Source organism: Gasterosteus aculeatus, chromosome 14, assembly GCF_964276395.1.
Source record: "Gasterosteus aculeatus chromosome 14, fGasAcu3.hap1.1, whole genome shotgun sequence".
Classification (NCBI taxonomy): Eukaryota; Metazoa; Chordata; class Actinopteri; order Perciformes; family Gasterosteidae; genus Gasterosteus; species Gasterosteus aculeatus.
In genome coordinates this window covers 8833633-8857537 of record NC_135702.1, presented here as the reverse complement: position 1 = coordinate 8857537, position 23905 = coordinate 8833633, and the positions used below count along the sequence as shown (strand labels likewise).

The window sequence follows — 23905 nt, the reverse complement described above, 5'->3', positions numbered from 1 at the left end:
AATACTGTACCTTACATACTGTTTTGCTGACATGACGTATGTTCAAGGAATCGCCTCACACGGTTACGCTCATGCTCCCTTAGACGCATTTGGGATGCAAACGGCCTTGCTCAAGGGCATTTACGCAGCGGTGATAGAGGAGGAGGGACAGTTGCACAATAAGCAATCAACTACTGTGAGAACCAATATTCAAATGACATCCATCCCTCTTTTCATCACTGTCTTTGTATCTAGCACTGCTCCCCCATCTTCCCCATTTCCCTCACCCCCCCTCAGACACTCATTCATAATGGAGGTGCCCAGAATGCCACAAATACTGTTTGTCTGTCTGTGAGGATGTGGACTGCAAGTCCACACAGACGTGCGCGTAGCTAACTATTCTGATGAAGGTCTGTGTGGGGGATGCTATGGTGTGTCTTTGACCATATTTACGTGCATTCTCTGTCTTCATTAGTCAACACAAACAACATGTCTGAAGGAGAAAAGAAAGAGTGGATGGAAACCCTCTCAGCTATGCGGGAGCACCTACTCACTTGCAGCTAACTGCTCAGCACGCTGCAGAAAATTTCAGTCGGGTCAAATTTTAAGTGATTGTTGTCTGTGGACCCCAGCAGGAGTCGGGACTCAGTCTGTGCAGAAGATCCAGCAAAGACATGTTCACGCCACAAAGGCATTTTATTTCTTTTTATCAAGTCAACCGTTTTCTCTGCATTGTTTTGCATTAATTAAAGCAGCGTTAACTTCACTGTATAACTTCCAGTCTTAAAACTCATTCTAATAGTTTATTCTGGAACATCTTCTTGGTAAAGCAGAAAAATCAGACGGCACAGAGACACACACTTAGTTGTCAGTACAACCTATAAATTATAATAACATTCTAAAATCAGTTTGAAACGATTACCAACTCAGCCAGTTCAAGCATAACAGAACTTATTCATTTCATGCTACAGCACTTAATTCAATGTTTTGTGCCGGCAGTTATCGGGAGAACACCGCAGATGGCACAGAAGGAAATTTACTTGTAAATCTACTTGTCCATTAGCCAAACGTTACAGGGGAAGTGCATTAACTCATAGATTTGAAAACACTTATGTAGCACTCTGTGATCACCTCTATTTTGCCATTTCTTTAAATCCTCTTATGAGTTATTTCGCTGAAAGTTCCGGACGATAGACTTTGTTTGACATGCTCCTAAAGTTATTTAGATCTCTGAACTACAAGTAACCCCATGATAATGACAATAGTGTCGCGACTGCGGCTCTATCGTCAGTGCACAGCCTCCTCAATCATTGTTCTGCGGGCCACTACCATGAATGTCCTTCAGGTGGCGCCTCAGGCCGACCTTGTGTTGGAAGAGCACGCCACAGTATCTGCACTTATGGGATTGATCCCCTGTGTGCAGATTGAAGTGGTCTTGCAGCGTAGCCTTTTGGGAAAATGTCTTGTGGCACAGCGGGCATCGGAAAGGCTTGACCCCGGTGTGCGCACGTATGTGGCGGACCAGGTTGATCCTTTGGGAAAAACCCTTCCCACAGACCAAACACAGGTACTGTCTGTGCGGCTTCAGGTGGCCCAGGTAGCTCTCCAGGTGCTGGAAGACTCTGTCACACCTCCTGCACAAGTACGGCCTCTGACTCGATGTGCGGTCCGAGCGTTCCTCCAGCTCATCTCCAGACAAACAAAAGCTCTTTGGCAGATTTTCTCCAGGGATGGAAAACAGATGGGTGTCCCTCGGCTCGCCACATTCTTGCGGTTGAGCTTCGAGCAAGAACAATTTTCCCTCTTCGCGTTGTCCTTCCTCGGCGTCCTTCTCTTGGTTCTGGATATTGGGCACCGTTTTTTTGCATCGAGCAGAGCTTAAATCAGTTGTTGGGGATATATGATCTTCAAAGGCTGTGGGAGAGTAGCATCTCAGAGCACCTGTAACCTGCTGAGCTTGATAGGGTGGCTGGTTTGTGTTCGCAGGCTTCATGTCTCCACCTTCTTCTGACATCAGGCTACCAATCATTGCTCCCTTACCAAACCTTGACTTGGACTTGACTTCTTCCTCCGTACTGGCTTCCCGGACGCTAATGCTGGCCAGCGCCGCATCCTTCTCCTCCTGATTTCCGGAGCTGGTACCTGGCTGGTCGCTGTCTTGCTGCTGGTTGTCCTTCTCCTCTGAGTGTCTCTCTGCAGGTTTCAAAGCCAGTGTGGGGCCGAGGTACTGCGAGATGGCCTGGGAACACCTCTCCACCACCTGACTCATCTGGAGCGCACTGGCGGCAGTCAGGTAGCTCACCAGGTCTCTCAGAGGGACCTACAATCAGCCATGTTTGATGAAATGCATGGGAAAAAAATAGAAAAAACACTTTAAATACCAAACGCCCGCTATAAATGCACATAAAATACACAAACACAGAAGTACAACCAATAACCACAGTCCTACCAATCATCTTTTATCACTCCATTTTCTTGTTGCAACAACAAATGTTCCCTATGTCTGTTCATGTACTACAACCCTTGATGTTACACTGCATTCACAGACGCTCTAATCATATCGCACCTCTAGGAGCCCCGTGTAGCATGACAGCAGAAGCCTCTTGCCAACCTCCGCACGGCAAACCACACCCACGCACAGCTTGGCCCGGCTTCCGTGGAGCAGAAATTGGTCCCGTAAGAAGTCCGAGGAGACGGCAAGCACGGCTCTGTGAGCGTGGAAGTGGAGCGGCTGACCGGTGGCGTCGCGTGGATCCCCAAGGAGGAGCGTGATATCACAGAAGCGCTGCTCCTCCCTTAGAGCGTTGATTTTGCTGAGGATGGAGTCCCCGTGGGCGGGGAAACGAAACCGCAGGGTGTCACGGGAGCTCGACATGATAGTCTGCGTGGACCTATGGAACATTATGGAGTTTTGAGAGGTCAAATACAGGAATCGTGTGAGCTGCATGAAATGCTTTTTCACTACGCTGCCTTTTCGAAAAGGTTCTGGACCTTTTTCTGCTGCTTTTGGTTGAACAGTGTGATTACATATCACATTGGAAATGTGATAAAGGTTTTGGAAACCCTGGTAGAACTATGTATTAGGCCCATTGATTCACAGCCAAATCACAATTTTCACATCCTATTAACATATGGACTGCACTCATGTGCCACAGTCAGTACAACACAGAGCGATCACAGATGGACGTGCAGAGCCACCCTCACCTTTTACTGTAGACGCGTCGCGTGATGACGGATCCGGCGGGTTGAAAAAATAAAAATGAACTTTCAAGAGAGCAGGAGTCTCTGTTGGCCAGATGTCCGACAGTCTGACCACAACCACTGACACATGCAGAGGGATGCGGTCATCCTCCGTCTTCCCCGGGTTTTCTACTGAGACAGCAGTGTGTGTGTGTGTGTATGTGGGGGGGGGGTTGCGCAGGAGCTTGTAAACTAATTAACCCCTTGAGCGGCTCAATTCCACCAGCAGAGGGCCCAGATATGGAACTGTGAACATTGGGCATGCAACACACTGAAGTAATGTAATTTAGTTGCCAAAATACACTTTATTTTCTACTGTGGATGGATGGTCCATTTGGTACGTAGGCCTAAATATGTTGGAAAACTTTTTATTGTTACGTATTATAGCTTAAGAGGAATTTTGTGCTACAGAGAACGAATGGACTGAACGAGACAGATGGATGGATTGTATAAAAGAGGGAGAGAGTGAGGAGTGATCAGGTGATTTATTAATTTCTCTCTTGAGTAAAATATTATATCTATTATGGCCTCCTTTTTTTCAAACCACACCATAGTTGGCTCTGTCAAACAGATCTTGACAGATTACGTACTGTAATCAAATGTTTGGTTGAGGCTGGTTGGAATGTGAGGTCTCCATAAATGTTCTAAAAAGCTAAACATGACGCGAGTTTGACACGTCTGTTTTCCCAGCTGAAGGGGAAGCTCTGCTCTCAACAGAGGCTTTTATTGGAGCAGAACAGAAAACCTTGTCCAAGAAATAAGACAAACTAATCCAGTAACGCTATCTTGTATCAAAACCTTTTGGAAGACAATACTGTACTTTTCATGTAATGTGCTCTGAGTGGATTATTCATGTGGATATTAAAAGATATGCACACAATAATAGAAGGAAAATGCAATTTGTGCTAAGTTGTAGTCAAACAAAAAGTCAAAATAACAGGCATTTCACAGATCTCTGGGTTATCCAGAGGCTTTTGCATAAAAAATGCACAAATATAGAATATTTACAGCATAAATAAGAAAGTGAGAGCTTCAAACTATTTTATGGTAAGAATCCAAAAATAGGTTTGATCTCCAGTCCACATTTTATATTGAAGCAATATGTTTGCATGTGTCATGACTTTAAGGGACTTCATTATCTGTCATATTGGTCTGTCTTGTTGCTTAGTGCTGTGTACAATTAAAGGGTCATGTTTGCAAGTGTTATTGTTGAAATTCTCATTTCTGCAGAATAGTTCCCGAAAGTCATTTTATTACTGTTTCATTAGATATTATATGTGCTAGTATTTGTCTTCACATGCCTTATTGCTTATTGCACGTTGTGCTTTTTACCTTTAAAAGTCAATATAACTGTCATACAAAAGCGGATTGAAGACTATAGCACACTTCCACATTAAATATTGCGTGACCATAAAGTAAAAGTACAGATAAGAAGAAGAAAAGAAGCCAGCACCTCTCCGGCGGCCCCCGGGGCCCCTCTTCACGGCTCCAACACTAATGACGCTTCCGCATGAAACACGGAAGAGACCGAGTCGCTCGGGCAGAAGAGACCCGTTAAGAGGCGCCCCGCCCCGCCCGCCCGCGCGCTCATCTCTCGGTGCCGCGTACACGTTTCCACTTGGACGAGACCGTCGAGCGTTTGGGGAGAGGAGGAGGAGGAGGAGGAGAAGGAGGAGAAGGAGGAGTCCGGCGCCATGTGAGCTGGCAGAGGGGTTCGGTCAACGAATACGATCGTTCGCGGGAACGGAAGGTCAGGGGTTCGGTCGCCACCTACCGAAGCGACGGTGACGTGAAGTCCGGGGACGCGCGTCCAACCCGCGGGGAGGTGGGGCGGAGGGAGGGGGGAGGGGGGGGGTTTCCATCCGCGCTGCTGTCGGAGGCACGGAGGACTTCTTGGACAAGTCCGCGCAGCAACAGCACAACGGAAGACGATCACACGGGGTAAGTTGTGTGTGTGCGTGCGTGTGCGTGTAGATGTTGAAAGCGATCGCTGTGTCTTGAGGTCCCTGAAGAACAATAACGGTCCAGTTCAGCAGAGAATCAGCTGGTCTCTGTGGCGCGCTTGTGTTTCATTCGGGCAGAGGAGCCGATCTGAGGTATGAAGTTCAGGTTTGGATGTACAGCTGCTTTATAAAGGAAGGCCTACAGCGACCTGAAGCCATGTGATGTTTTTCCCTGCAATAAAGGTTCTGGTTGAGGAGAGTTCTCCATAGTGGACATCTGAGGGCAATGGATATTTAGGAGTTTGAAATGACAATATGTTACTCATGTTTTTAAGTGTAACGCGTAACATAAGAGAATCGCCAATTTACTCGAGCTAGAATTAAGATGAGGTCACACAAGAGAATCCTGTTCAGACACCTGATGCAGTGGGACACACACTTAAATTCACACCTGTCAGTTGGGAGAAATGGAAAATTGTGGGTTTATTTGCACACTCTCCAATGAAGCTGCATTCGTCCAATTAAGTGTACATAGTAATAAACTGGTAACTGCTGCCTCATCGTTTATACAGATATTTCAAAATAATCCATTTGAAAAGCCAAGCAAAGTATTTCTCTGCACAGCCGTCATGTCATTTTCCCGTTAAAGCTCAGTAACGCGGCCAGTGTTCTCTGGTTAAGAGAAGGGAGGCAGTGTTGTTCGAAACGTTTGAGTCACGCCACAACCGGCAGTACTAATATTGGTTTTTTAATCAGGCGCGTTTATCACAACAAGGTGAGACTCACGGGCGTCTCTATTTCGGGAAAGTCGAGCTGCGCATCTGTTTTTCTAACACTTTTTTTTTACACACACAAATACATGTGTGATTAATTAGGGTGCTTGCCGAAGCACAGCAACGTGGAAAGCACATCATTCTGGTGCTGATATTCAGGTCACATACAAAGAACTGCACAGTCAGCTGCTGAAATGGAGAGGAAAGCAGACGGAGTTGGCCCATTTAAAAAGGGAACACGCAGCAACAATAGAAAAGTTACAGCTTCACATCATCACACGTTGGCTAAATAACGCGCGGCGCTCGTCTTTGAAGTACCGGATCTTAGAGTGACTCCCGGGCCAGATCTCAACCCAAATAATAAAAAAAAACATGCCACGCTGTGACGATGTGAGCCTCGTGCTTCTCTTTCCATCTAGTCGTTAAAGTGAACTTCACCATGAGAGCCGTGTCGGAGCGATTCACAGTTTACCACCGTCCAGAGCCGCCTCGGATGAATCGCTTGAGAAGAAGCATTAGTAGTGTTGCCTTTCCAGATAGAAAGCGCACTTTACCTACTCGCGTGTTTTTGGCAGAGCGTTTTGGGGAAGTGTTACCCCACTCAAACCACTCCAACTGCTGCATCAGTGTATGGGAAGTGGGTGAGCAGAAACACAATGGATTTTACACACAACCGTACTGTTATTCAGAGAAACAAACCTCCCACGGACAAACAGTTTCGGCAGTCCTTCCCTGCCTGCGGTCTTCTAAATCAATTATTTTTAATAGCGTCGGACAAAGAAATCATCAAAGATCAAGAATGGCAAAGAGGGAGAACTGGTGACTTCAACTGGAACAACCAGCAGGCAAGAGATGCTCCTCTTCACCATGTTTCTTTACACAAGAAACATGGTGAGTTATGCGGGTTCCTCAGAACCTGTAGTCATCGGCGGAGTTTGTCACCCTCAGCTTTGCGCAGCTGGGCACCATGCGAGGAATCTCAACACAGCGTGGTGATGCTAGAAACAGGTTTCATGCTTAGGGGTCGATGCGTCTGTAACATCTGTCGTCTCCCGTCACGCTTTAATTAAGCGTTTATTCCTGTGTGGAATGGCTCCACTGTTGACTGTTCGGACTGCGCTCTTGTCCAACTAAGACATTAGGCGTATTTCTTTCACTTAGTACATCCGTCCGGTGTCTGGAGGGATGTATCACTCTGTGGTTTAGCTGACGCTTTTATCCAAAGCAACACATACGTTACATTTCGAAGCCGTGCCACACAGCGGGAGTAGTGTGCAGCCGCGAGGTCGCCCGGGGAGCAGTTAGGGTTCCCAGGGCGCGTTCTCTGTACTCCGTGGCTTAGTGAGCCGCTCCTATTTTTGGGAACTTGAAGGGAGGCCAGAGAGCTGTTCGGCAAACAAACTGCTTGAAGGCATCGGCAGCCAGCGTTGGAGCTCAGCCGCCACCGAGGCCGGAATGTGTCCCAGTTGATAACTGTGATCACAACCGGCAGCAAGTGCCTGATAAGGAGCTGGTCGAAGTCTCTGCTACATGATAATAGTGATGGGCGTGTAAACACGCTGACAGAAAGCACGCGGGCAACGTTCCCGCCGTCCCGCTTGTTTATATGAAAGAACTAACTGCCTTCAAGAATGTTCTGCCAGCCTGCGCAGGCCTCTCCTGTCCATCCTGGGTTGCCTGTCTTGCCAAATACATCCACATGTCGTGAGATTTCCTGAGTGAATATACAGATGGTGTTTGTTTTTTTTGGTTGTGTTGACGTTGGACCAGCGGCCGTCACGCTGATCCTTGAGGAAATCTGTGGATACTGAATGTGCTGCAGGTCCAGAAATGACCAAATAAGAATAAAACATTCAGGGGAACCCAGTTTAAGTTCAGTTGTTGCAGAAATGGCCCTGACGCATGAAAGTTGCAGTTACCCAATAGTAGTGGTGACGGTGGAGTATGTTGTTGGTGGCGCTTCCATACTTTTGACTCTTATCAGCTGATAGAAATAACAAAACAAAAAAAAGGAAACAAAAACAATAAATTATACTGAGACCAGAAAGGAGAAAATAAGAAATAAATGAATACACACTTCACAAAATATTGTCATTGTTATATTGTATAATATATATTGTAATGTATAATATAACACACAAACATGTTTTCAGTCAGGTCAATCTCATATTTTATGTTGTATGTAGACTTTGATCAAGGGTTATATGCATAAGTAAGGTGTGTTTTACAGAAAGTGAACAACTCTGTAGACAAAAATACAAAAATGATATGAGATGTATGAGACCGTTCAACCATAACACACAGTCTGTTTCAGAAGGGAACAAGGACACGTCTGACTGGTTGCGTTAAACACAAAGCACATGACATATTGAAAATGATGCTGCAGAAAATCTGCCTCCCAAACTGTTGTGACTCTCCGGTCAGCCTGTCATCAATAACTGACCAGCGGCCCAGAACCACACGCCAGAGGAGTCGATGTCAGTATTTGTGTGGATGGTGGATTTAGTGCACTGCAGTCTTGTGATGTGTATGATGTGTTCTCATGAGTAACGGTGAATTGACAAAGCATCTCAGCCACTGTTCAAAGCGGATGTGTCCTGGAAGTTAAGAGTGTGCTGTGATTGCCGAGCTTCACACTGGATCTCATTCACACGAGCTGCTTTGTTCTACACGTCAACTGGTTTTCATTGAAGCTTCCAAGAACCACGGCACAGCGCTGATTGCATGCCAGATAAACGGAAATAAACTCTCACACATTTCAGAGAATGCACAAGCTTTGTTTTTGTTCAAACACTAAAACACGAGTGGAGACAAACCGTTCCTGTGATCACTGATGGAAACCTCTGATTGTGCATTAAAGTAAATGTGGTGATTTTGACATGTGTGCAGATTTCAAGCATGAAGTCGTTTTCTCATCCTCTGAATCCCCAACTATATCTTGTTCGACTCTTATCTGTCACACAGGTGGAAATACGTCGTAGATGAGAAAACAACAAATACAATTCTTAGTTTTTGTGGTTGATAGTGGCTGAACTTGCTGATGGATTGATTATTATCTTATCATATTCACTCACATTCACAAAGCAAGCTGCTGTTTCCTGTAGCTGCCCTTGGTCCTTTATCTTCATAGGTTTTGTGCATGAGGCTCACAAGCAACTATTGAATAAAAAGCCTTAACATTTGGTTCAGACCATCAAGCGCTCCTCGCAATTTGCTAAACATCAGCATGTTTATTTTATCATCATCGGCAATCGTCACGTACGAGGTCCGGCTGCCGGTACGCGCTGTACAACATCCTCTCACCAATCCCTTCCCCTGATGGTACTTTCTATCTCCTGTCTATCTGTACAGGCGGATGTTTGTTTCACGCAGCACATGGCCTGTATCCTGCTGACCAACATGGACCCACCCGTCCACGGCCCCGCGGCGCATCTCCACCCGGCCACTGGAGTGGACTCCAAGCAGGACGCGGACGCCACCTGCCTCACTGTCCACCTTTACTACGTGGGGAAGGATGGAGGAGGGGGCAACGGTTCAGAGAGCGTGCTCACGTTCCCGCCCGGGGAGTACGTAGCAGAGGAACTGTGCATAAGTGCAGCGAAAGCATGTGGTAAGTCAAAAGAGGATTTCAGTCTTCCTGTATGCAAATTATAGTTTGGTCAACTCATATGAACTGTAGAGCAGTTTTTATTCTGAACATCAGTCTAATAAGGGCTTTACATGATGCGAAAAAAACTGAGGGGAGAAAAGAAACAGCATTAAAAATACAGTGTGATATTGTATCATATGGTTAACATGGTCTTGCAACACCAAGTATGATTTGAACAATTCTTAAATTCTTTGTTGCATGTTGAACCCCTTCAGTGGGGCACTGGATGACAAGGATGAACTTGTTTTTATTGCCACATATGTGGTTGCTTGAGCAACCGTGTGAAGTTCTGGTCCGCATTGTGACCATCTCTAAATGGGTCCGGCTAAATAAACATTGTTTGTTAGAAACATTTGGATGTGAAATCCACATGTGTTGAACATGTCTTTACATGCGTGAAGTGAAATAGAGAACGGGAATGAATACTGTCATGTGTATGTGAAAAAATAAATAAAAATAGAATACTTTTAAGTACCAGAATTCCAAAATGGTCAATTAAAGGCAGCAGCAAACAGAAAAAAAGAGTTTTTTCTGTGCTGATGTGAGGGTTTCGAGACCGAGGACGTCACACGTGTAAAGACTGTAAAGTCCTCTGAGGCAAATTTTGGGCTATGGAAAATAAAATTAATTTAAAATAAACAAACAGAACTTTATCAAGAGCACGACATGCAGCGGCTTTCCCGATATTCTCTGCAGAGCAACACCGTGTGAGAGACAGTCTGAGAGACAGTGTGAGAGACAGTGTGAGACAGTATGAGAGAGTGTTTGAGACAGTGTGTGAGACAGTGTGAGACAGTATGAGACAGTGTGTGAGACAGTGTGAGAGACAATGTGAGAGAGTGTGTAAGACAGTGTGTGAGACAGTATGAGACAGTGTGAGAGACAGTATGAGACAGTGTGTGAGACAGTATGAGAGAGTGTTTGAGACATTGTGTGAGACAGTATGAGACAGTGTATGAGACAGTATGAGACTGTGTGTGAGACAGTATGTGAGACAGTATGAGAGAGTGTTTGAGACATTGTGTGAGACAGTGTGTGAGACAGTATGAGACAGTGTGTGAGACAGTATGTGAGACAGTATGAGAGAGTGTTTGAGACATTGTGTGAGACAGTGTGAGACAGTATGAGACAGTGTGTAGGACAGTATGAGACAGTGTGTGAGACAGTATGTGAGACAGTATGAGAGAGTGTTTGAGACATTGTGTGAGACAGTATGAGACAGTGTGTGAGACAGTATGTGAGACAGTATGAGAGAGTGTTTGAGACAGTGTGTGAGACAGTGTGAGACATTGTGTGAGACATTGTGTGAGACAGTATGAGACAGTGTGTGAGACAGTATGAGACAGTGAATGATCGGCTGCGGCGTGTGGTGTCCACCGGCTCGAGAAGGTCTCCCTGTAAATAAATGATTCTTGTCTTCAGCATCGATGGCGCTCGTAGGACGTCATCGTGACGTCATAACGGATCTTTGTGATCTCGGAGAACTCTCCCTTCATAAATCTGATCTCGCTCCTTCATCGACGAGGAAGACAGGTGCCTTTGTTCCGTTGGAGTTGATCCAGCCGGGTTCAATGAGCCTCAGCAGGTCACGTTCCTGCGTGTGTTGCTACGGTGTTTCTTATGGACGCACTGTTACACCGTGTAAACACGTCCGCAAATCACTTTCCCACACTCAGGAAACACATGGGAGGGCGTCTTCAACCGACATGTGCGTGTACTTCCTTCTCACGCTTTTTGTTTACTCTAAGACAAGTTTTTGAACCAAACATCCATCAGCCATCAAGTGGCTGTGAGCTTTAATTTGCTTAGTTTAAGATAGTACATTATCAAGTGGAATTTGCTGTTTATTTCCAAGGCATCGTCCAAGTTAATCCAAGTTAATCCACCTTCATTCCTCACCAAGAATTTCCTGTTGAAGGAATTGCAATGGGCGACTTCGCTATCACAGCCGACGCAGTGTTTATTTTGTGGAAACAGAACTACTGGCTTTTCTCTTTCTGGCAAACACAAATCAGGAAGTTGTTCGACTGTTGTGTCTATTTTCCTCTGAACCCAAACTCTATCTCTCTATGACACACTCTGTTCCCCAAGTGCCCCCGTGAGCCGATAAGGAACAACCTCTCTTCTCAATTCTTCTGCGTATGGCCCCCCAAATCCCCCCCGTGTTTCTTTGTCTGTCTTTACACTGGCTTTCTTTATGTGGCTTGGTACTAAGATCATAACAGCCAGTCAGACGTTGCTGTGTCGATCTGTCGGGATGAAGTCAAACGTTTCCTGTCTTCCGTCACAGACGATCGGCCTTCGAATGGCAGGAGAAGTTCTACGCGTATTCAATCATAACTTGTACCGTATTCAATCAAGAGAAAGTTTGAAGTTCACATCATTGTTTGAAGAATTGCCCCAGGGAACGCGCTTGTAGATCCACCCTGTTGTGGTTGGGCGTGTTTCCTCTGACGCGCCCTCGTAGCGTTGCCTCGCCCCGAGTGCTTCCTGCTGCACGGTGTCTGCCAATGACTGATGAAACACCTCGTTCCAAGAACACGTGACTTAGCAGGAGGTCTCCGGTCTTTAAATATGGTTGGAAACGTGGTGAAGCTTAATCCCATATATGATGAAACAACACGTTGTCAAGCAAACAAAAAAATGTTAATGTGAACCGAATGAACAACAACAAACAGAATGTCGCCGAGGAAAAGTCGGATTACTTCCACCAAAAGACCATAACTCAACTTTTATACAGCCAGTACAGAAGTTTGTATGAGACCGTTAGAAGAGCTGGACGGGACATCGTCCTCCCATTCCTCCGGCCATTTGGAAAGGAAGTCTCTCAAAGACTCATTCCTTCTCACGTTCAAATTGATAACAACTGTTGGAACAAAAACACATACAGATGTTCGGAAAAAACAGAAATTAATAAAGTTATTTTTATAACTTGTAAAAGTAATTCACTATAAACAGTCATATAACTGTTCATGGGAACTTCCCTTTTTCCTCTGCAGTGTGACTTATTATATTATTATAGTTTGTTGTAATCCTGAATCATTGTCAAAGCGCAACTGCTTCCAGTCTACGCGGCTACAACTATACGAGTTGTGTGTGTTTGGCTATTCAGAAAATGTATGCAAAACTTTTTTTTATTGTCAAATATTGACCAGCCGCCGTTGTTTAGTGGCAGCTAATCAGTAACGTGATGCAAAACTCAGTAATGCATTACAGTACTGATCTGATTCTTCTTTCGTAGGGATCGCTCCAGTGTACTGCAGCATGTTAGGCCTGATGAGGGAGAGTGACAGGATATGGTTTCCTCCCAATCACATCTTTAAAATGCAGCAGCCAGCCCGTGAGGTCCTGCACCTCAGAGTCAGGTAGAACTTTGTGTTTTATTCTCTTCTGCTTGACCGGTTTCCCACTTTCTGCGTGCCGTTTACGGCCGTGTTCACTCTCTTACTGTAACCGAGTCTCCGATTCTCTTATTCTACCCAGATACTATTTTACCGGCTGGTACAACAACGGCAATGCGTTGAACGCCCACCGCTACGGCGTGTCCAAGGGGGCCGAGAGCCCCGTGATGGATGACTGCATCATGGCGTACCAGTTCCTCCAGGTTAGTCTTTACCGCTTGTATGACTTCCTATGACATGATCACTCTCCCTCTTACCTGCTCTGCTCTTTTAAAACACAACTACTCACATTAATGTTGGACTTCCCTCTGTGTGTGTGTGTGTGTGTGTGTGTCCATCTGTGTCAGCAAACAGGAAGTGGGGTAGTATGAGTGTAAGAAATACAAATGGGGTTCGATTTTTTCTTGCCTGTGCGTGTGTGCGTGTGTAGGTTTGCATGTGCGTGTTAAATAGTTTTTCAACGCACGCCGCTCTGTCCTGCTCTGTTCAGCTTTGTTTTTATCTCCACTGTCACATTTAAATGATGTGGCGTGTGTCAACAGATTGACCTACGGGCTGTTTCTAACAGACGCCTGTAGTCGTAAAGCTCGACTTGTGAACAACGTCTTGCAGCACTGAGTAAAATCAAATGAAGTTCCGCCTTTAAAAAGCCTTTTTTTGTAATTCCGGCGCACATTTCCATGTCACATAAAGAGACTTAATCCTGACCGATCGCCTGCTCCTTCCCCGTCTCTCACCTTATTCTTCTGCTCCTCAAAGATCTGATTCATTTCGTTTGCCTCGTGTGTTTCTCTTTCCTCCTCCAGAGTCGTAGTGACTTCTTGAATGGACGGGTCGATATCCCGGTGAGCCACGAGGCCCAGGAGGAGTGCCTGGGCATGGCGGTGCTGGACATGATGAGGCTCGCCAAGGAGAACGCTCAGTCACCGCTGGACATCTACAACAGCACCAGGTAGGAGGAGGCGACCCGGTCCAATCGTCACTTAGACAAAAATGATGGACGGTTTGAGTGTCATATCTGCTGCACACTCTCTTAGCCAAACAAAATGTTGGGCTGCTGTGCATGTTGTGCAGCACATGAATAACAGTTCAGCTCAGAACACAGAGAGCATCTACATAGTTTCATTATGCGTGTTTGTGAATTAGTTATCTCTTTGTAAGAGATTATGTTTCAGTTGATTAGGTGTGTTGCACTTATTGCAAATAATAATTCTCCTGAATTGTATGCGCTGTTTCGTCTTTCAGCTACAAATCCTTCCTGCCAAGATGCATGCAAAGCCGCATCCAGGAGTACAACATCTTGACTCGGAAGAGGATCCGCTACCGTTTCAGGAAGTTCATCCAGCAGTTCAGCGAGTGCAAGGCCACGGTGTGCAACCTCAAGCTGAAGTACCTGATGAGCCTGGAGATGCTGCTGCCCTCCCTCTACGCCGAGCGCTTCCAAGTCGCCGACCTCTCGGCGCGCCAAGTCACCATCGTCGTCACGGGCGACACGGGCATCCAGTGGTCAAAAGGGAAAGAGGAGGCGGGAGCGGAGGAGGTGAGGGCTAAGAGACGGGGGGGGTTCGTGTTGCCGTGGTGACGCCACGGCATCCACAGTCTGCCACAGTGTGAAGCAGCCACGGCTGGGGGTTTTTACCAATAGATGGAGCTCTAGGAGTTGGTTAAAATTGCCAATAACGACAAGAGCGCATGAGTGTGCACGCTTTCTTCGTGGAATATAAATGTAAATCACTATTTTGTCCTGTTGTTGTGCCTCCAGGAGCTACAAACATACTGCGACTTCGCCGAGGTGATCGACGTCAGCATCAAACAGGCCAACAAGGAGGGCTCAGCGGAGAGCCGCATAGTCACCCTCACCAGACAGGACAACCAGATCCTGGTAGAGAACTCGCTCAAGTCCTCTTCACGCTCTGCCCTGCATTACTATCGTCACTTTAATAGTGATCATTTATTCCCTCTGCTTCATTCCAATTTAGTACAGTCTGTAAGTCAGATTTTGGCAACATTAAACCCTGCGATGTGTTTAAATGAAAACACTTGTGGCCGAGGGCAAATTAGTTACAGAAAAAAGGTTATAAATGTTGTCAAATTATTATTTTAATCGATATAGTTCATAGTATTAAATTAAATGGATTCGCCCAATGTCCGTGTTGCCTATTTGATCCTTTCATGAAGCGTGGCTGAAGTTGTACTGTTTACTTTGTGTCTAAAGTGAAGAGAGAGGCACTGAATGATGTATTTCTCTCTTGCCGCAAAAGGAACTGGAGTTCCAGTCGCTCGCCGAGGCTCTCTCCTTCGTCTCATTGGTCGACGGCTATTACAGGCTGGTCGCGGACGCCCACCACTATCTGTGCAAAGAGGTGGCTCCACCGAGACTTCTCGAGTGCATCCAGAGCCACTGCCACGGCCCCGTGTCGTGAGTATTGCACGGAGATAACGCACGTCATCCGTGCGCCCGCAACCGCAGAACCATTCACACACATCTCTGCCTCCTTGTTCACAGGATGGAGTTTACCATCGCTAAGCTGCGTCGCTCTGGTAACCACCAAGGTCTGTACATCCTTCGCTGCAGCCCCAAGGACTACGACAAATACTTCATTTCCTTTGTGGTCGGGGTAGGTTGTTGTTGTTGGGTCACAATCAACGCGAGGTGCTGCGTTTCGCACACGTCAGGCTCCTTCGACGCAGCCTATTTTCTAACCCATCGCAGTCACGTTCAGCCCGCGACCAAATGCATCACTGCAGACCGCCAAAGCATCTCTTCAGCTGGTGCAATGCGTCGCCACATCCAAGGCCGTTACACTACAAGTTAGAGATAAATAATTGCGTGAAATTGATGGTGGACTAAATAGACGAACGTCTGCATCCATATTAATACGTTTTTCTGGAAAATAGTGAGACGCTTCAACAGTTACAGTGTATTTCCCACCAAATTCCCTTTCTGTGTTCGCTCCACTGCAGAGCAGTGAACACCTTTCCCCGAGAAAACAAGTGTAACTCTTTACTCTGACTAATAATTAACACCTCTGGAATGAAGTTATGCGGACGTCCTCTAACCAAGTCATGAATGGGTATTTTTATGGCCAGTATTGAGGACTGAGAGGGAAACTCATTGTTCAATGTGTAAACAATATAAAATAATGTCTAGAGAACCTACTTCTTAGTGCTTTTAATGATGCTGATACGTTTTTCAGCATGAAACCATGGTGGACTATAAGCACTGCCAGATAGTGAAGACGGAGTCCGGAGAGCACATCCTGAGTGGTGCCAAGAGGAGCTTCGACTCGCTAAGGGAACTTCTGCACTGCTACCAAAAGGAGGCGCTCCGCACCGACGGATACACATTCCAGCTGTCCAGGTGCTGCTCACCCGGCCTCAAGGGTAAAAGAATACATATACACTGTATGTAAACATGCACACATGGTATCACACTCAAAAGAACATATATAAGTAAAAATGCTGACGTTCAATGGACCCAAAATGTATTGTGGATCTTTCGCAATTTCTTTCTTTGTACATAAGGTTGGAAGAATGGGCAACAGCATCCTTAATTATATATGGATTAACTGTTTATTGAACTGGATAAATGACAAGAGTTTTCTCAATTTCTAACTCTTCAGATAAATCCAACCTTGTGGTGTGTAGAAATAATCAAGGAGCCGATGTCCCACTGACTCCATCGCTGCACAAACACAACATCAGCCAGATGGTCTTCCACAAGATCCGAAAAGAGGACCTCGTCATCGTGAGAAAACCCTCCTCGCTTTCTTCTCATCTGAAGAAGGCGTACAAACAATCATAATCAGTTCACTTCCAGTTCTTTCAGCGGTATTAGTGTACATGAAGCGCTGTGGAAGCTTCTTATTAAACAGTATCCAAAGGCTTTGCATTACGAGTTACTTAGCAAATGAGATTATAGACCCGTAAAGAGGATCTGAGTTGGTGACAGATGTTCAGGCCCTTTTGTAGAAAGGGTAACAAACATGACATCACAATGAGACTTCCTCTATTGATCCCCCCCCCCAGCATCCTTAGCAGTCCCGGCGGACATGTGAGAGTACCTAATTGTGTCTGCCATGCTCTCCCCTCGTCGCTGCATTGCTGTCTCACCATCTTTTAGTTGAGCAACCAGGAAAAAAAAAACACCTCGCTGTTTCACTCATCAGAGAGTTCAGAGGTTTTTTTATGCAGTATTGTCTCCTCACTCATCCCGTAATAAATCAGTTGTTTTGGTTTGTGGGATAAAATTGTGGAAGCTTGTTTTGTTCACCAAGTCTTTGATATGTCATGTTAAGCATCGTACGCAATAGAGGCCTTTCCAATTATAGAAATATGCTGCTTCAGGTTAGAGAATATTGCCAATAGTCAATGTACTGCATCTTTAACTCAGAGAAAGCAGCATAATTCAACACAAAACACCACTCTTGTGTTTTTAGAAAGAGAGCCTGGGACAAGGAACTTTCACCAAGATCTTCTGCGGCGTGAGGAAGGAGCTGGGAGACTACGGAGAAATACACACGATAGATGTCGTCATCAAGATCCTGGACAAGGCTCACCGCGACTATTCGGAGGTCGGCTTGCTGAGCGGCTGGATGGATACGGATACGCTCTGGGGTCGAAAGGGGGAAATGATAATCGGACCTCTTCCCTTATTCTTTTCCTCACAGTCCTTCTTTGAAGCAGCCAGTATGATGAGCCAGCTCTCCCACAAGCACCTGCTCCTCAACTTTGGCGTGTGTGTTTGTGGCAATGAAAGTAAGTCTGCAAAACGCACACACACACACACGCACACACACACTCTCTCTACCAGACACTGGAGGGAAGGCAAAAGAGCGAGCTTTCACGGGACAAACAGCGTGAGGTCAAAGGTTGTCCCCGTTGGGAACTGAAGCGATTGAATAGAGGCGCATTAAGGCTTCTGGGCGGCGGCCTTCTGTCCCACGTCAACTGAGCCCTCGGGAGCCGCTAATGCTCTTTACCGATCCTTACGTATTGTCATTCGGTGCCATTTTTTGGGCCATTGAGACGTCACACATGACAGCAATGGCCCCGTGAAATCAAATTTGAAAAAACATGTGAATTAAAATAGCTTCGTCTGTGGGAACTTGACTTCTGGTGCGAACCAACGAGTCGCCAGTTTAGCCCCCTGGCAGCCGGGTAAGTGGACTGGGTTTTATGACTACAAGATTTTTAATGTGGGCCAATAAAAAAACGCACGGCAAAATGACGAGGAAGACTTTAATGGAGGCCAAAGGTTTTCTGCCCAGAAACTACAGGAACCACAAGAAAGAGTTTTGATTTTCTGTATGGATAGTAGTGTATAAAATGTCACATCTCCCTGTCAGACATGATGGTGCAGGAATATGGTAAATTTGGTTCACTGGACACCTACCTGAAAAAGAATAAAAGCCGTGTTAACATCACCTGGAAGCTAGAAGTGGCCAAGCAGCTGTCCTGGGCGATGCACTACCTGGTAAGACTATCGACACAAGGCATTACCAACTAACACACATATACAGGAGATAAAGAGAAATATCCCATGTGCAAATGAAACTAGTAGGAAAAAAAAAGTAATTTCACTTTGTCGTGTCTGCACGCAGGAGGATAAGAACCTCGTTCATGGAAATGTTTGTGCCAAGAATGTCCTTCTGATCAGAGAGGAGGATCGGATGACGGGCAGCCTGCCCTTCATCAAACTCAGTGACCCGGGCATCAGCATCACCGTGCTGCCCAGAGAAGGTGAGAGAAACGCAGGGCACTGACCCCCGATGGGAGACGACTTCCACCTCACGCCCGCGTGGGTCACCACGTCGCGTCCACACAGTTCTGCGTTGGTGTGAATCCCTTCTTGTTTTTCCCACCTCAACTCAACGTATTAATCCGTTCACACGTTTCCTTCTCCCCGCGCTTCTGTGCCGCTGTCCACGTCCGCTCATCAGTTCTGGTGGAGCGCATCCCGTGGGTTCCCCCCGAGTGCATCGGAAAACCCCAGAACCTGAGTTTAGCCACGGACAAGTGGGGCTTTGGGACCACGCTGTGGGAGATCTGCAGCGGCGGAGACAAACCGCTCAGCACGCTGGACTGCTCAAAGGTCAGAGACAAAGATCCATTGAAAACTCTGTCTTTTTGGGAAATGTTGAAATCATTTGGTCGCGCTGAAGTCACCTGGAAGTCGCCTCGCCCCAGCGAGAAATAGTTCCGGCGTCATTTTTACACCGTGGTGTTCAGGCCAGCTGTTTTAACCTGTTTCCAGTCATTATGCTAAGCTAAGCTAACCAGCGGCAGCTTAATATATGGTGTACAGACGTGAGAGTAGTATCAATCATCTCATCTAACTCTTGTCAATTGTCATTGATTACTTTAAGAACGTCTGCCAACGTCGTCGTTATGGTTTCTGTGCGTATCTGACTCCGTTTGAAAGCAGGCAGGTTCTGACTCTGGTTCTCGTGTTCTGCAGAAGAACCTGTTCTATGAGGACAGGCACCAGCTGCCGGCTCCCAAGTGGACCGAGCTGGCCAATCTGATTAACAGCTGCATGGACTACGAGCCCTCCCACCGGCCCTCCTTCAGGGCGATTATCAGAGACCTCAACAGCCTCTTCACGCCAGGTAGGAGGAGAAAGGCAGCGCGCAGGCCACGAGGAGACGCGACGCACCTGCACGCTGCATCGCAGTGTTTGATCACGCTGTTTTTCTACCACCGTCGCAGACTACGAGCTGCTGGTGGAGAGCGACATGGTGCCCAACAGGACAAGAGGCGTCGGGTTCCCGTGGGCCACGGAGAGCCAGGAGCCCGCCCAGTTTGAGGAGAGGCACCTCATCTTTCTCAAGCTGCTGGGCAAAGTGAGACACGCGGACATGAGGATTTGGTTTAAGCAAAGACTGTTTGCTTTCACCTCCTTCACAGTATTCAGACATTGTCTTTAAGTGTGCATGTTTTTAATAACTAATTTGCTTGATATTTCTTCATTATATCGCCTTTAAGACATTTAAATACTAATATCTGTTTAGCATCTGACCAGAAGTGTAACCAAAATATTATACCAAAGTATAAAATTTCATTAAAAATAAAAAAAATAAAATGCAAAGCATATATAATATACAGTGGATACGTATAAATACATATATACATTCTGTATAAACAGTAAATATATAAACATTAAAGGTTAATGGAGCAATGCAGATATAATGAGAATTAGGAAAAGCTCATTTGATGTCTCTAATGGGCTCCCCTCTGACCCCACATTGCAGGGGAACTTTGGCAGCGTGGAGATGTGCAGGTACGACCCCCTGCAGGACAGCACGGGGGAGGTGGTGGCCGTGAAGAAACTGCAGCAAAGCACCGCCGAGCACCTCCGGGAATTTGAGCGCGAGATCGAGATCCTCAAATCCCTCCAGCACGAAAACATTGTTAAATACAAAGGGGTTTGCTACAGTGCAGGTACAGACGACACGTGATTAAGTGTGCTTTTGCTCAGATGATAAACGGAAAAAGAAGAAAACATCACATTTTCGAAGAGAGAGAAGCAAATTGTGATAAAATATTTAAAATATGCCTTGTTTTGGCATAAAGCATAATTTTCTTTGCCTGATTAATCTCAATTCTTATGTTAGACCCAGGAATCGTTGACCAATGACCAGTGTTTTTCTTGCACTCTCCTGCAGATTTACCTGTGCTATTATCCTCTGGGCACATTGTATAAATACACAATGATGTCGTTATGGTTCCAACATTCGCCGCCTGGTGCGCCTGTGACCATAACCGTTAAACAAACGGATCTGGATTTTCTCCAGAGGCCTCATATTTCCTCTCTTAAGTATCACACTTAACTCTGTTTATGCAGGTCGAAAGAACATGCGGCTGATCATGGAGTATCTCCCCTTCGGCAGCTTGAGAGATTATCTCGTCAAACACAAGGAGCGCTTTGATCTGAACAAACTGCTGCACTATGCGTCACAGATCTGCAAGGTAATGCAATGCAGTAGGTGCCGCTGACTCTAAGGACATTGTTTAACCCCCAGCTTTTCATACATACATAAAAATGCTACTTTTGTTCATATTTCTGGGTATTTCCTGTCTTGTAAACCATAGAAATGTTTTGTTTTTAAAAGTGGACGGACTGCATAAGGACGGATTTTATAGGCAGACAAATGACTGTGAGCCGTCGGCAATCACAGGAGGTCTTTTTTTTACAGCACTCGGCAAGTCGGCTGCACGTGAATAGTTAATGTACGGAATAAGAGATCGACCCCCGAAAAATATCATTTTAAACCAGGCCTATAGAAATGGAGACAACCTGTTTGATAGTGTATAAAAACATGCTCGCCAAAGAGCAATATGATTATTAGGAGGTTGTCGGGCTGAATACGGTGGCTGGAGGTTATGATTAGAGGCGCATTTATCATGGCGGGGTATGTATTGTGGACCCGGCCTCTCATTAGGACATATTATACTTGCGGGCTCATATTGCAGAGCTCACACTGTGTAAGTGTGGCTGCGCAGCGGATGCCCGAGACGGGTGGGTACACATTCAAAAACACAAATTGAATCAACTTTACTTTAGAAAACAACAAAAGGTAAATTAAGCCAAGAAATCGAATGAAATGACTTTTTATTTGAAGAATTTATTTACCCCTTTGACTTTTCTTTTACCCTTTTAAAGAAGACATAATCAATGAAACAGTGACGTCACATTTCAGGGTATGGACTACCTCGCCACCAAGCGATACATCCACAGAGACCTGGCCACCAGGAACATTCTGGTGGAGAGCGAGACCAGGGTGAAGATCGGGGACTTTGGCCTGACCAAGGTGCTGCCGCAGGACAAGGAGTACTACACCGTCAGAGAGCCCGGGGAGAGCCCCATCTTTTGGTGAGGAAGACACGCGTGGCCGCGCGCTGCAGGATCAGTGTTAACTCTTTAAAGGCGCACGCATGCTTGTGTGTACGCTGACGCACTGTTTGTATCTGCCGTGGTGTTTTTCCAGGTATGCTCCGGAGTCGCTGACGGAGAGCAAGTTCTCTGTGGCGTCGGACGTTTGGAGCTTCGGCGTCGTCCTCTACGAACTCTTCACTTACACCGACAAGAACTGCAGCCCTCCTGCGGTGCTGCGCGCTATTTATTATTTTAGTTTGACAGTTTTTTTCTTATTCTACCCTTAATTGCTCTGTTGGCCTAATTAGGCTACAACAATTGGCCAATATAATGACTTGGTAGTGTTTATTTAAATAAGTCCGTTGACGTATAGTGGAGCAAAGGACACAAAAACACTTGTTGTAATTGCTTTTGGGGTCATTTTTTACCAATTTGTTTTTGTGTTCCAGGTGTTTATGGACAAGATAGGGAATGAGAAGCAAGGCCAGATGATCGTCTACCATCTGATAGACCTGTTGAAACAGGGATATAGGCTGCCAGCTCCTGATGATTGTCCAAAGGAGGTCAGTAACTTTTTACAAGCCATTTAAAATAAAAACTGCAAAACAAGTTTTCATTATTTAAATAGAAAGAAAACAACAATTGTAATTGAAATGAACTTCATTTGTTAGTTAATGCTCACGTGTCCTTCAGGTTCTCAGGATCATGGCAGAGTGTTGGAGCAGTGAACCGGGACTACGTCCTTCTTTCAAGACATTATTCCACAGCGTGGACACCGTACGAGACAGCAAGGACAGATGAGCCACGTCGACCCTTTGACCTTTGACCTTTGGCTGTTGACTGCTGGGAGTCTGTCCTCAAAGATCCGCTATGTCCGGGTCTCCAGCAGCGATGCACTCACCAGTCAAGACATATTGTTGTTGTCTTCGGCTCCGTGTGCCTGTCAGACTTTCATTTGTATTCAAATAAGGATGATTAAGAGTGACATCCACCTGGCAGGGGAATACACATTATTTGATTATTTGTACACTACCTCTTGACTCAAGGGACCAAAGGGCCAGATGTCTCTGAGAACATTGTCGTCAACATTATTGTGAGATTTCTTCCCCATTTTTTTCTCTTGTGTATTTTGTACAAACCGAATGTGACGAGTGAAAGAAATGTGATTCTGTGATTCCAAAGAGCAGCATTTCATCAGTTAATGCTCGGCTCTTTGATTTTGTACTTTTGTATATTAAACAAAAGGAGCCGGCGGATTCTTTGCGGCCATCGGGCCGCACACCCGCACCTCACTGCTCGTGCTGCGGCACTTTTAGGGACTTGTTGAGCCGAGCCGGGTTCCTCCAGCCGACACCCGGGCGGGACTTCTGCTCAATAGTTCCACAGACAGCCGTGGCACATCGAGGAGGAATGTGTGGAGGACACATCGGGGACCGGACTTGAAACAAGTATACGGTTATTTGTCTATATTAATTATGGAGATGGAGGAGCAATAACTGCTCCGGAATCTTTTTTAAAAAGCCAAATCTTGTTTGTCATTTCATTGATTCATTCAGTGTAATTCTTGTTTTTGATAAAATTGATGTTTGTCTCGGTGGAGAAAATAATAATGAAGGGAGATTTTCTGCGGTAGCTTGTTGTGGCAACTTTAGTTCATATCTTTGCTTCTCGACCGGCTTGTGTAAATGTTGGTGTGCGTGTGTTCTATGATGTGCATTAAATGGATGGATACTAAGTAAGTGTCCTTGTAAAAAGAAAATCTGTGACCAAAATGCTCTTCAAGCTCCAAAACATGTTATGTTAAACCAATAATGTGATATATTTATGTATATTGCTGTGTACGACCAAATATGATTATTTTGTAAAACATGAATCATTTTTTATCCAAAGATTTTCAGAAAAAACGATTAAGCCCGTGATTTGTTCTATTTATTTTAAGTCAGTATGTATGCCCAGTTCTGTCATCTCATGCAAAATGCAGCTACCTTTAATACACATGTGTGTACAGATGTGAAAATAAAGTATAAGCATAAAATGGATAT

General features: G+C 45.6%; 2 protein-coding genes across 3 annotated transcripts; one reads left to right on the top strand and one right to left on the bottom strand.

The window, feature by feature from the left end:
* Positions 1–656: 656 nt before the first annotated feature.
* Positions 657–4939, bottom strand: LOC120832255 (zinc finger and BTB domain-containing protein 6-like). The gene is made up of 3 exons (XM_040198412.2): positions 3184–4939; positions 2546–2870; positions 657–2299 (listed from the first exon to the last, which is right to left on the bottom strand). The coding sequence occupies exons 2-3, from the start codon at positions 2852–2854 to the stop codon at positions 1283–1285; spliced, it is 1326 nt and encodes a 441-aa protein (XP_040054346.2). The 5' UTR covers positions 2855–2870; positions 3184–4939; the 3' UTR covers positions 657–1282.
* Positions 4940–4950: 11 nt separating this feature from the next.
* Positions 4951–23902, top strand: jak2a (Janus kinase 2a). 2 transcript variants are annotated; one of them, XM_040198324.2, is made up of 24 exons: positions 4951–5160; positions 9287–9545; positions 12826–12949; positions 13068–13188; positions 13792–13937; positions 14231–14525; positions 14748–14867; positions 15247–15404; positions 15492–15603; positions 16183–16369; positions 16609–16733; positions 17425–17559; positions 17656–17743; positions 18334–18461; positions 18589–18727; positions 18928–19079; positions 19446–19596; positions 19697–19830; positions 20239–20428; positions 20832–20956; positions 21688–21860; positions 21976–22093; positions 22313–22426; positions 22557–23902. In XM_040198324.2, exons 2-24 carry the CDS (start codon positions 9311–9313, stop codon positions 22662–22664), a joined length of 3378 nt encoding a protein of 1125 aa, XP_040054258.2. In that variant the 5' UTR covers positions 4951–5160; positions 9287–9310; the 3' UTR covers positions 22665–23902. The 2 variants fall into 2 exon arrangements, with proteins under 2 accessions (XP_040054258.2, XP_040054259.2); XM_040198325.2 differs by lacking the exon at positions 4951–5160 and adding an exon at positions 5197–5315.
* The last annotated feature ends 3 nt before the right edge of the window (positions 23903–23905 follow it).